The sequence below is a fragment of the Ursus maritimus genome, unplaced genomic scaffold (assembly GCF_017311325.1).
Source record: "Ursus maritimus isolate PB19 unplaced genomic scaffold, ASM1731132v1 scaffold_17, whole genome shotgun sequence".
Classification (NCBI taxonomy): Eukaryota; Metazoa; Chordata; class Mammalia; order Carnivora; family Ursidae; genus Ursus; species Ursus maritimus.
The window spans coordinates 60,068,182-60,079,784 of NW_024424119.1; the positions used below are offsets into that span (position 1 = coordinate 60,068,182).

Sequence of the window (11,603 nt, forward strand, 5' to 3'; positions counted from 1 at the left end):
ATCCTGCTGACCAGATGTGGAGAGCGGCCTGAGGGGTGGGTGGCCCTCTGCTTGGTGCCTGGGGGTATGGGCAGAGTCAGCAGTGGGTAGGAGTGCCTCTGCTTTAACCTCCGACCCTCCTCGACACTTTTCCCGGGAGCACGCCCCTCTGCTCCCCTGCAGCTGTCTCAAGAATCTGCTTTTCTCCATCCCCACTGCTGCCAGACCCTCTCATGGAGAGTGCCCTTGGCAGGGGAGGTCTAGAGGCCCCCCAAGTCCTCTCCGTCCAGGTAGAGGTGGACAGGGAGCAACCTTGGACCAGGAGGCCCAGAAGTTTCTGGGCCCAGGGAGGTAGTGGACGGTGCTGAGAGAGGAGAGCCAGGCGGTGGCCTCAGCGGAGGGTCAGGTTTAATGGTCACTCTAAGGGATATCGTACATCATTCAGAGCCCAGCACATGCCCCTGCCCCTCCCTTAGCTGAGGGCACAGCCAGGTGTCCTCACACCCAGGCTCTGCAAAGGGGGGCCTGCCCCGAGCCCCAGCTATATACAAGAGCCGGCCCCACTGGGCCCCAGCAAGACCACACGCCCAGAGTCCACCGTTGCTCAGTGCTGCTGCGGGGTCCAGGCACCCACTGCCGTGTGCGGCAGGGTTCCCACCCACCGGGGCCCAGCCCCGGCCTGCCCCTGCTGAACCCTTTGCACTGGGAGTGGGCTCCAGACCAAGGCTGGCAAAAGCTGAACGGCACCACAGCATCAGGGGGCCCGGCGGGTGCTGGAGGACGGGGAGCAGGCAGGGCCCAGCTCAACCCAGAGCCTCCTCTGAGAGAAGGGAAGGCGTGCCCCCTCCACTGCTGCCCGGGGCACCCCTGCTGGGCCGGTGCGGCTGAGGTCAGAGAAAGCAGGGGTGGCGAGAGGGTACAAGCGCAGACCATCAGGGACTCGGCCAGGGCCGGAGCCAGGCCGGACAGCCGGGCAACACTGCCTCACAGACGGGCCGCCCCGGTGCTGGTGATCAAATACGGCAGGGCTGGGGGCTGGGGGCACAGAAGGTCCTGGACACACACTGGGCTGGGCTGTCTACACCCTAACTGGTGACATAGCACTTAACTATTCAACTGGTAATGCTGCTTCCCTTTGAATTGTTTCCGGGGTGTGAAAATTGCACTTATTTCTATGAACCCGCAGAGAGGAGCTACCCCAGTGCTGCAGCCTCTGGGCGGGGCCTAGGCCCCATCAGCGCCTGGCCGCCGAGCAACCCCTGGCCACACGGGGCGAGGCTCGTCCCGGGCCGCAGGGGCTATGACCTCAGTGGCCTGTGGTGCGGTGAGGACCAGACCCCCAGGAGAGAACCTGAGCGACATCTGAGGGTGCCCTGAAGCGGCCAAGAAGACTGGGACCCACGCGGTCCTGGGCCGCACACAAGTGGCCCAGCCCCAGCCACTGGTCCGAGGAAGCAGCCGGGTGGTGGCCCTGGCCCTCAGAGAACATCCTCAAAGTCCAGCAGCTTCGAGTGCTGGCGGCTTTTCCACAGGCGGTACAGCCGGAAGTCAAAGTAGGTCTCAATCATCTGCTTCCCTGGAGCACAAGAAGAAAGGCCAGGGCTCGGGCCTTACTCCCTGGACCCCACCCCTCAGGCTGGGAACCGGCCCGGCAAGCTCACCTTGGGCCGACAGCTCCAGCGGGGACTCAAAGGTGACCCTGTAAGGGGTCATGAGGGTCCTGAGGTTCTGGAACAGCTGAAAGGGCAAGGCGGAGCCGTGAGTTCAGGGCAGGGAAGGGAGGGGGTGGGCGAATGGTGTTTGGGGGGAGCAGGAACCCCCCACCATGGACCGGGCTCAAGGACGAGGGGCTTCTGGGGGCTGAAGGAAAACAGAAGGAGAAATGAGAGGTCGTCAACTCTTTTAGTGGGTCTGGGGTCTCCAAAAGCCTGGGGCAGGGTTTGGGGGTCCCTGTACCTTCTCCCCGTTGGGGTTCCCCAGAATGTAGCAGCCCATGATGTGGATGACGTTCGGCTCTGGGTTCACTTTGCTCATCAGGCGACTCAAGCGCTTCCAGAAGCTGGCGGGGGAGAGCTGGGTCACAGGCGGCCTCCGGCCCAGGCCCGCACACGTGAGGAGGGCAGGCCGCCGCCCGGGACCTGGCTCCAGGGACAGGAGCGTCATGCGGAGGGGCTGTGGGGACGGGGCGTGCAGACGGACGCTGCCTCCACGGGCCGCCCTGCCCACTCACTGGATCATGTCCTCTTCCTTCTCCACTTTGGCAAAGGTGGCCACTTTGTTCTTGAGCAGGTAAAGGTGTCCTGGGCCGCCCTGTCGGAGACTCTAGTTGGCCACGTGGGGCGCGAACAGAGCACCCATGCACTGCCCCCGTCCCGCAGACACGTGCTCGTTCACATGTGCGCACAGAGGCTGCACATTCCCGATCGAAGCCCCCCACTCCACCCCCAGCAGGAAGGGGCTGAGCCCTACCTGGCAGAAAATCAGCATCTTCCAGATCTTGGCCCCCTTGTGGTAGATATTCAGCTTTTTCTCTATTTCCTCTAGGGAGGGAGGAGTGTGAGCACTGACCCCAGTGCCCCCAAGCCCGCCACGGCCTGTAGGTAAACCCCCACACCCTGGATCAGAAGACAGTGGGGTCGGAGGGCACATACCCAGAATGTCCTCAAAAGTTGCATGCTCGTGGTCCTGAAACAGACACAGGCCAGGCTCCAGTCAGAGCCCGCTCAGGCCGCAGCCCCACCCGGCACCTGGGGCTGGGGAGAGGCACTCACGTAGAGGATGGGGATGATGGAAGGGTCGTCCCTGCGGATGATGGTCGGTATGTACTCAGCTTTGGGCACCTTGGAGGAGATGAGCTGCAGACGGCACGGGGAGCTGCTCAGGGTCCGGCCGCCTCGGAGCCAGTGGGCAGTGGGAGGCCCCATGAGGCTGCCCCCCACTGCTGGGCAGCCTGTGATGGCTGCATCATTTCCAGGTAGAGCCAGCTGGGCTCCTGGAGGAAAAAGCCCCCCTCCCCCCCACCAACCCAGGGCGCGTGTAGCATAAAGACACCCAACCTCACCATGACCTTGGGGGGCACAAAGCCCGCGGTGTCACAGGCCACTGCCTCCAGGCCCTTCTCCGTCTCCCAGTCCAGATCCTCGAAGGCCTCACCCAGGGTGCAGTGCGAGCTCTGCAGGTCACTACCTGAGGGGCAGGCTGGGTCACCCCTGGCAGCACCTCCAGGCCCAGCTGTAACCCGCAGACACGAGCGGCACACAGAACCCACGATAAAGACTCCCGGAGGGTCCTCCAGGCCAGCGAGAAACCCGGGGTGGGTGACAGAGACCAACGGAGGCCACCGGCACTGTGGACCCCGCACAACGCCAGGGGAGCCCGGAGCAGCGCAGAGCAGCCCCCGGCCCCTCAGGCCTCCGGGAGCTGCTGCAGCGCACAGCCCGCTGCCCACGAGGTAGGAGGTGCCAGGCGCCCCCACCTCACGGATGGGTAAACGGAGGCTCAGAGAGCGGAAGCGCAGAAGCCTAGCTGCCCGGGCAGGAGTCCCGCCCTGCGGAGCGCGGAGCGGGGAGCCTAGGGGAACCTCTCGCGGCAGGTGGGCCGGCCTGCGCCGGGCACCTACTGTCTCGGGAGTCGTGGGAAGTGTCGGCTTTCATGGGGGTGGGGTCGCTCCAGGACCGGCTGAAGCTCCGCTCGCGCCGCTCGGCGAACGCTGCAGTGAGAGCAGAGCAAGCGGCGTCAGCGGCCGGGAGCGGGGCGGGAGGGGCTGAGCCTGAGCGGGCTCTGGGCCGCGGAGACCCCGGCGGGGCTGGCTCCGGGCCGCCACCTGGGAAAGCCAGAGTTAGGGTCCGTGCCCCCGTGGCTGGGAGGTCAGTGGACGCCAGTCCGGGGGGCCGTGGGCCGAGTCTGGCGTGCTGGGGCAGGGACTGGGCACCCGATCAGGTAGGTGCATCAGGGCTGGGCCAGCAGGAGCCGCGGAATAAGAGTCGGGGTCTGAGGTCTGGGGCCAGAGGCCGGGCCTGTGCGGAGGGGCTGGGGGCGGGGCCGGGCCTGTGGGGCAGGAGTTGGGGGCGGAGCCTGGGGCGGGGTTGTGCGGCAGGAGTTGGGGGTGGGGCCAGGAGCCCAGGGCGGAGCCTGAAGCAGGGGTTCCGTTGGGATTGGGCTAGGGATGGGGCCCGAGTCCAGGGTTTCCCGGTGGCGCGAGGGAGGGGTTTGGGAACGGGTCTTTCCCGCGCAGCGAGCAACCCGCAAAGCCCCAGCCGGCCAAGAGCAGCGCCGCCCACCTGCCCACCCTCCTGCCCTGGGTCTTACTCTGGGCCTTCACCCTCCGGCTGCCGACCATGCGCAGGTGTTTGCGGAAGTTCCTGGGGAAGAAACATGGGGGGCTGGTGAGGATGGCCAGAGTGGGCGGGTGGCAGACTGGTCCCCCACGCTCCCTGCTCGGCACCTGCCCCACAGCCGGACATGACATTGCCTTCGCTTCTGTAGGAAAGAAATGCCTTGCGCCCCCACGCTCTCCCACTCGCCCATTCAGAAGCAAATCCCACCCAGTCCCTCTCATGCTGACACCCTTCCTGGGCTCCCCTTTGCTGCCAGGACAAAGGCACAATGATCAAGCCTTCTCTTGCCGTTTCCCCCATCGCAGGACCACTCCCTTGGTGACCCCCCTGCCTCAGGCACCCACCTCCACTGCCCACCCCTCCATTCCCTCTCTGGGCCCAGGCACACTCTGAACCCCACCAGCCTCCCTCTCCAAGTGGTCAAGGGCTCCTGCTTCCTGTGCTCAGCAGTCAGGGCAGCACAACTGTCTGCACCAACCCCAGGTTTGGGGCCTGCAGGCACTCCCTCCCCTGCTCTTATGTCCCTGGGCCAGCTCAGAGATAGGTCTCTTTACCCCCAAATGTGTGCCCTACCAAGGTCCAGTGTCCAAGATGGACAAGGTTTCTGGCCACATCTCTGAGGTGGGGCTTGGGGAGGATAAGCTTTGTTGCTGACCCCATAGCTCTGGGGTTCAAGGGTCAGGGAGAGACATGGGTTGGCTAGCTGGCTGCTTCCATGGTCAACGTACCCCCAAAACAGAGGTCTAAGGGGCCCAGTTTACATGACCTCTCCTGCCTGCTGCGTCCCCAGAGCAGGGCCAGGCCAGTGGTCGCCACCGCCCTTCCCCCATCAGGTCTGCCAGGGCCCACTGGGCCCAGGCCAGACCAGCACAGACAAGAGACGGACCCTGGTGGCGAGTAGCTGGCAGGCCCTACCTCTGGATTACAGACGCGGAATCATTCTCCCGTTTCCGGCGCTTCCTCTCCGCGTAGCCCCTGAACACCCTGGGAAACCACCACGAGTCAGCACTGCCCTTGGCCGCAGGTAGGAGGGACCGAGACGTGGGGACAGAGACGTGAGCACAGGCCCTGGAGGGGCATCCAGGGCACTGGGCCAGGCAGAAGGGTCCTGGCCTGTCTCACGCTGTCCTCCGCCCGGCTCCTGGCAGGCCCTGCTGTGGCCTTGGTGCTTGCTGGGACGCAGCACTCCCTCACAGTCAAGGCCCAGGTCCCTGGCCTGCCCAAACCTATTTGGGGTGTGAGGGTCCCCCAGGGACAACCACCGTGCTCTTAGGCTCAAGGTCCCACAGGGTACTTACGAGATGCTGGAGGTGCGGCGGGAAGGGGCAGCGTGAGAAAGAAGACATAGTGAGCCATGACCCCCGCAGCCCCCCAAGTTCCCTGTTATTGTCCTTGTCATTGACTCCAGGGGTCCCTCACTCATACTCCAGGCACTAGCAGGGCACTAGCTATACTGTGGGAAGCAGTGGACGAGGAGGTCACTGGCCCATGCTATCAGGTGCTGTGACATGGTCAGGCTGGCACAGATGCCTATTTCTGCTGGGTCTGGGCCTGGCAGCAAAGGTGGCAGCCCCCAGCCAGCCTGAGGGCAGTGGTGGGCTCCCCACAGTAGCGTAAGGGGAGGGAGATTCCTCAGTGTGGGGGACACTGCAGCAAAGGGTGCCTCCCTGAAAGGAACTTCATGTCCAAACACTCAGGTATGTGTCTCAGAGAGAGAAGAGAAGGCCCCCGCAGGGGACTCCTGGGGTGTGATCCCTCGAGGGGCATACAAAATACAAGTAGGCTGCTGTCTAGGACGCTGAGATGAGGCAGTGGCCTAGGAGGACTGCCCCCACTGGCGACTGCATCAGCTGCAGCCCTGGGCCAGGTCCCCAGAAGACCACGAAGGACAGGGGAGGGCTAGGAGAGCAGACAGCAGGGCAGTGGGGAAGGGAGGGGGTGTGGGGGGGCCATGGGAGGCTGGGGGAGGACAGCAGCAAGCCCTGCCTTCCCTGAGACCGATGTCACATCTGGCAGACAAGGTGGGACATGGGCGCTTGGGGTTGCTTGGAAACAGCCACCCAGGTGGGCCCAGCGGCCGGGAGGAGGTCTGGCAGCAGTTCCTAAGCACCAAGAAGAGGCCCCTGGCCCAGGCCCCACGCCATGGGCACTATCAGGTACACGACTCACGCTTGCATAGTTGTGGTTGCTGTCTGGAAGCTGAAGAGGTTTTCCTTGGGGAACCAGGTACGGATGGGGGTGTCATCTGCAAGACAAAAGAAGTGGCCAGGGTGGCTTGGGGGTTCCTAAAGCCTTTACCTCCACCTGCCAGGGAAGGGGATGCTTCTGCCAAAGCCAGTGGAGGAAAAGCAGCAGGGTCCCCTAACCCTCTCCCAGGTGGGTGGATGCTGGCATGGGGCTGTAGGGTAACGTGTCTGCTCAGCGGTTCACGCCAAGACAGCTCAGCAGCCTTGTGACGGTCGGTCTCTGCCCAGCTCTCCCTGGGGCTGCCTACAGTGGAAAAGCATTCCTTTTGAAAACAGCCTGTGTCCAGGGGGCCCAGAGAAACGATTCACTTTGTTTCCCTTTGGAGAGGAGAAACAGGGCAGGGACAATGGCTGCAGCCTCTCCTGGGGGCTCTGGGGCCTTCTCTGTAGCCCGTGTACTCCACTCCCTTGGACCATTCCAGGAGGGTGAGGTAGAGGCCCTCACCCAGCATGGAGACTGTCTTGCGGAGGGCTGCCCCTTCTCAGGACCCCTACAGCTCCTAGACGGAGTGGATGAAAGCTTGCTCAACTTTCTCACCCTGACCCCCGCCCCAACCCCTTGGCTGTGTCCGTCACAGGAGCACGAGGTCATGGAGCGAACTGCCCACACCCCCCGGCCTGCGCCCTGATGCCCAGGCGGGTTGTAGACTGGGAAGCCCAGGAGGCATCCTGGGATGATGTGGGGGCTCAGCTAGTTTAACTCTGCTTTTCAGGAGGTGACCTCAAAGCCAGGAGGCATGGGGCAGCTCAGTTGTCCCAGAGAGGCCTCTTCTCGACACAGTAATCCTCCAGGGCTCACCAGCCACCGACACAGCACAACAGTCCTGGGGAGGCGCCCAATACCTGGCCAAACCCCAGACAGCTACGTGCTTCCTGAGGTTATTGGGAACTTCATTTGTTGGGACCCAGGGCAGGGACTACTCCCCAGGACTCCCCAAAGGCAGCCCGATCTTCTAATTAAGCCATGTTTTCTGCGTGCTCAATCCTCAAGAATCTCCTAATCCCACTCCTCCAGGAAGCACTCCTTGATTGACTTGGTGCTTCAGGGCACCTGCACACCCTGGACCTGTCCAGGCCTCACAGTGGTTGTTGCCAGCAAACCCCAGCATCAGCACCCTGCCCCCGAGCCTGCCCTCACCAGACACTCGATCGACACTGTACATCCTCTCCAGCTTCTTGCGGCGGCTGGTGGCCTCAGGCAGAGGTGGCTGGTCCAGCCCAAAAGCCCGAGGGGAGGGGCTGGGACCAGGGGCCAGCTGGGCGCATCCGGGACACTCCTTGGAGCCCTGGCGGCTGCCTGCCCAGCTCTGGCAGGGCCTGCTGACGTCCTCACGGCTGCCCCCCGGGCTGGCGCGCAGGGGCTGGCTGTGGTGGTGGGGGTGCCGTTCCCGCTGCCGCCGCCCCTTCACCACAGCCAGCTCGATGGCCTCGGCCTCCTGGCTGGGCAGCAGGGCAGGCTCCCCGGAGATGGTGTACACACGGGGCTGGGGGCCCTCACCGGCTGGCTTCCCACTGACAGCCTCCTCTGAGAGGCTGCCCTCGTAGCGGCCATTGGAGACGAGGGAGAGGCGACGCTTGTTCTGGGGGGCTGGCTGCATCTCGGGGGACCCGTCGTGGCCAGAGTAGGCATCAGCCAGCAGGTGGTCTGGGGGAGAGGCACCAGGTGAACTGCAGCCCTCTGGCCCTGCCCTCCCATTCTCCTGGTGCGGCGAGGGCAAAGAACACCCAGCGAGTGCCTGGCCCTGATGGGTGTGGGGCGGGGGGGGGGCGGTACTGGAGCTGCCCTCCAGCCCCAGGGACCAAATCCTAAGCCCCTGCTATCGAGAGAAAAGGTGTGTGCGAGCTGCGTAGTCCTCTTAGAGGCTCCCACCCTCCTCCTACCTGGGCCCCAGGCCCTGGGTGTGTGTGCGTGGGGGTGACAGGCTATACTACCTGTGGTTGATGGTGGGGGGTTGACGGGAATAAACAGGCCACCTCCCAGCTTGCCACTGCACCCGTGTGCCCAGTGCCAACTTCTCCCCTCCCCCCCACCAGCTGGCCCCCAGAGACAGCGGTGCCAACCCTGGGGGTGCCAGGAGGCCTGTTGCCATGCCAACGGCCCAGGCTGGGTGGGTGCCATGGTGATGAGTGACTCTGAGCTCCTCCTGGGGCTCTGGGCCAGGGAGGGCAGGGGGCGTGAGGAAGCCAGCCCAGCAGGGCAGCTACTGCTGCCCGCTCACAGCCCACGAGCTGGGCCAGGTCTGGGGCAGGGGACAGCATTCCCACGTCGTGGGGGTGGGGTGGGGCTGCGGACCCACCCTGTTCTGGCACCTATTCGAATGCCCCTACCTGCACCGTTCCGATTCTCAGGGTGACTCTGGGACAGGTACTCGCCAAATGCTCGGGCTGCTCTGAAGGGTGGACAGCGGGGTGCGCTATCAGTGCACCCAGGCCACTCTGGACTCCCCAGAAGGGAGCCTGGGGTCCCCACCCCCACCCAGGCCTTAGGCACTAGCAAGGGAAGGGTCGGGGTCACTCACGGCAGACCGTGCCATCCCACGCCCAGAAAGCCCAGGCCTGGCAGGTCTCAATTCCAGGGACCCTTGGGTCCCACCGCAACGTGGCCGGGGCCCGGGTCTGCTTTCTCTCCAGCCCCCCCGTCACTCTCTCTCTATGTGTGTGTGTATGGGGGGGGGTCGTGAGGTCGGGCATCTCACCCACAGCTGTCTCCAGGAGGGAAGCAGCGCCGAGGTGGGGGTGGAAGTGGGGGAGGGACACGCAGCGAGATGCCCCGCCACTGGGGAGGGGGCCGGGCGTGGGGGAGACGCCGCAGGGGCCGGGGGCGGGCGCTGAGCCCCGGCCGGCCCGCCGCACTCACCGCACTTTGGCCGCCACCGAGGACATGGCCTCGCTCCTCAGCGCCCTCCTCCGGGAGGCGGCGGCGCCCATGGTCGCGGCGGCGGCGGCGCATCCCCCGGCCTCAGAGCGCGCCCCGCGCCCGCCGCCTCCGCCGGGGTAGCCGCGCCGCGCCGGGGCTCGGGCTCGGGCTCGGGCTCGGGCTCGAGCTCGGGCCCGGGCCCCGCATGGCCGCGCTGGGCCGTCCGCGAGTCCCGCCGCACTGGGAGAGCGCGGCCGGGGCCGGGGGCGGCGGCTCCGCCCACCGCGGAGTCATGGACAGGGCGGGGCCTGGGCTCCGCCCACAGCAACGTCACGCCTGGGGGTGGCCGCCCATGACGTCGGGGCCTGGCAGGGTCGTCCAGAGGGGACTGGGGCGGTGGCTCCGCCCACCGTGCCGGCGTGGGGGAGGGGGGCGCCGAGAAACTGAGGCTGGCGCTCAGTTGACTGCAGGGTCCTAGGCCCTCGGGTCAGGGGTCTCCCTGCCCCTTGGAGACCTGCAGGGGCTGCGGACCCCGAAGACACAGGGCCGGAGTTGTCCCTCCTTTTATCAAAAGGGCTCCCTGGCGCTATTTAATGATCGGAGACAGCGTGGGCGACATACGACCTAGGAGAGCAGCTCGTGTAGGGCGGGGGAAGATGCCTGAGAAACGGGGAGTGGGCTCCTTGGTTCGGGGGCTCCCCAGCGCCATGCGGACCCTGGGGGTCAGTTGTTGCACAGGCGTGCTTGGGGTCCCCACATGGTGACAGGTGATGCCACACCCCGCCGGGACTCAGGGATGCGCCCTCCACCCCCACCCCCCAGCGGACCAGTGATGAGGGCTGGAGCTGCTCCCCGGCTCCCGTTAGGCCCCTCGTGTTGCTCTCTGCCATAGGGGCCTTGGCGAGGGACATGTCCACACACAGTCAGATCTACCTTTATTGACACATCAAGCGGATGCACCAGGGCCTCCAACATCTCTCAGAGGCCTCGGGGAACAGCCCCTGGGACTGCTGTGTGCACGGAGGGCGCCAGGACTGAGCACCCCACCAGAAGCTGCCAGGGCAGAGCGGCCAGGAGGCGCCCAGCGCAGCTTGGGCTCCAGCACAGGAGAAGCTGGACTCAGTGGCGCACGGCGCCCTAGGCCCCAGGCGGTCTTCCCAGTGGGCTGGGGAAGAGCCCCAGGAACCAGGGTCTCTGAGGGAGGCCCACAGCAGATGGTCTCTAGGGTGCTTCTGAGTGGAGACCTCCACCCATCTTGGTCAAAGTGCTAGGGGTAGGAGGAGTCCGGAGGCAGCTCTGGGAAGCCAGACTGGGGTTCCGGTGACGAAGCGAGGACTCGTCCTCCTGGAAGCAAACAGCACAACGTCACGGTGGGGGTGAGCCTGGAGGGCTGACCCTGGGCCAGGTTTCTCTGGCTCTGTGCTGCAGGGCAGCAGGGAGGGAGCAGCGGGCCTGCTTGGAGCCCTCAGACCTGACTCAGCCCAGGGGCACAGGCAGGTGCGGGCAGCTCACCGAGTCCGAGCCCACGTGGGCCGGGGCACTCTGGAAGTCAGCATAGGCATCCTTGGGGCCATCTGGCAGCTCCTCCTCGTACTCGGTCTGGTAGTCAGACTCGTCTGGGCAGAGGGGAGGGCTGTGTTGTTCCCCTCCTGAGGGCAGGGGCCGTGCTAGGGGGTCATCAGGCCCCAGGGCTGCTAGAGGGAGCCTGGCAGCCAGGGCGGCTTGTTGGGCGTGCCAAGGGTTAGAAGCAGACGCTGCCAACAGCACCCTCAGCTATGCGGGTGCATGTCCTGAGCGTTCAACTCACCGTCCACCGTGGCTACTTTGGCGGGCTCAATGCGTGACACAATCTCGGCAAGGTCAGTGAAGGAGGCGTTGGGGCAGGTGAGGACCTGGAGGGCCGAGGTGGAAGAGACATATGGCCAAGGCCACAGCTCCCTTGGTGCCCAGGCCACAGCCCTTGGCTGCCTGGCCAGGTCCCCAGCCTCACTCCCTGCAACCCTCTGTAGTCCTAGCCTCCTGCGGTGCCCAGACCCCTGGAGCACATGGGGCAGGGGCGTGAAAGATGAGCAGAGGGCTGAGCAAACCCCCATCCTCTCCCACCATGAGCAGCAGAGAGCCAAAGTGGGGCAAAAAGAGGGATGCCAGGGCAGAGGTCAAGAGATAGCTCCCAAAGGGCCACAC

The 11,603-nt window shown here is 65.3% G+C and overlaps 2 protein-coding genes across 9 annotated transcripts in view; both read right to left on the minus strand.

The window, feature by feature from the left end:
- Positions 1-369: 369 nt before the first annotated feature.
- Positions 370-9,525, minus strand: NSMF (NMDA receptor synaptonuclear signaling and neuronal migration factor). Of its 6 annotated transcripts, none has more exons than XM_040632289.1 (15): positions 9,420-9,525; positions 8,891-8,952; positions 7,701-8,207; positions 6,486-6,561; positions 5,232-5,300; positions 4,288-4,340; positions 3,599-3,688; positions 3,041-3,165; positions 2,751-2,834; positions 2,631-2,664; positions 2,449-2,519; positions 2,210-2,289; positions 1,936-2,038; positions 1,641-1,716; positions 370-1,555 (listed from the first exon to the last, which is right to left on the minus strand). In XM_040632289.1, exons 1-15 carry the CDS (start codon positions 9,488-9,490, stop codon positions 1,458-1,460), a joined length of 1,599 nt encoding a protein of 532 aa, XP_040488223.1. In that variant the 5' UTR covers positions 9,491-9,525; the 3' UTR covers positions 370-1,457. The 6 variants fall into 6 exon arrangements, with proteins under 6 accessions (XP_040488223.1, XP_040488222.1, XP_040488225.1 ...); XM_040632288.1 differs by having other exon boundaries at positions 5,232-5,324; XM_040632291.1 differs by lacking the exon at positions 5,232-5,300.
- An 812-nt stretch (positions 9,526-10,337) lies between these two features.
- The window catches only part of PNPLA7 (patatin like phospholipase domain containing 7), a 66,604-nt gene continuing 65,338 nt past the window's right edge, over positions 10,338-11,603 (minus strand). For 2 of the 3 annotated variants that reach the window (XM_040632296.1, XM_040632294.1), the window contains 3 exons: positions 11,227-11,311; positions 10,932-11,068; positions 10,338-10,763 (listed from right to left, as the gene is read on the minus strand). In XM_040632296.1, the coding sequence (XP_040488230.1) occupies positions 10,641-10,763; positions 10,932-11,068; positions 11,227-11,311 (345 nt within the window). In that variant the 3' untranslated portion in view covers positions 10,338-10,640. The remainder of the gene's footprint in view (positions 10,764-10,931; positions 11,069-11,226; positions 11,312-11,603) is intronic. The other variant, XM_040632295.1, reaches the window with a different exon arrangement.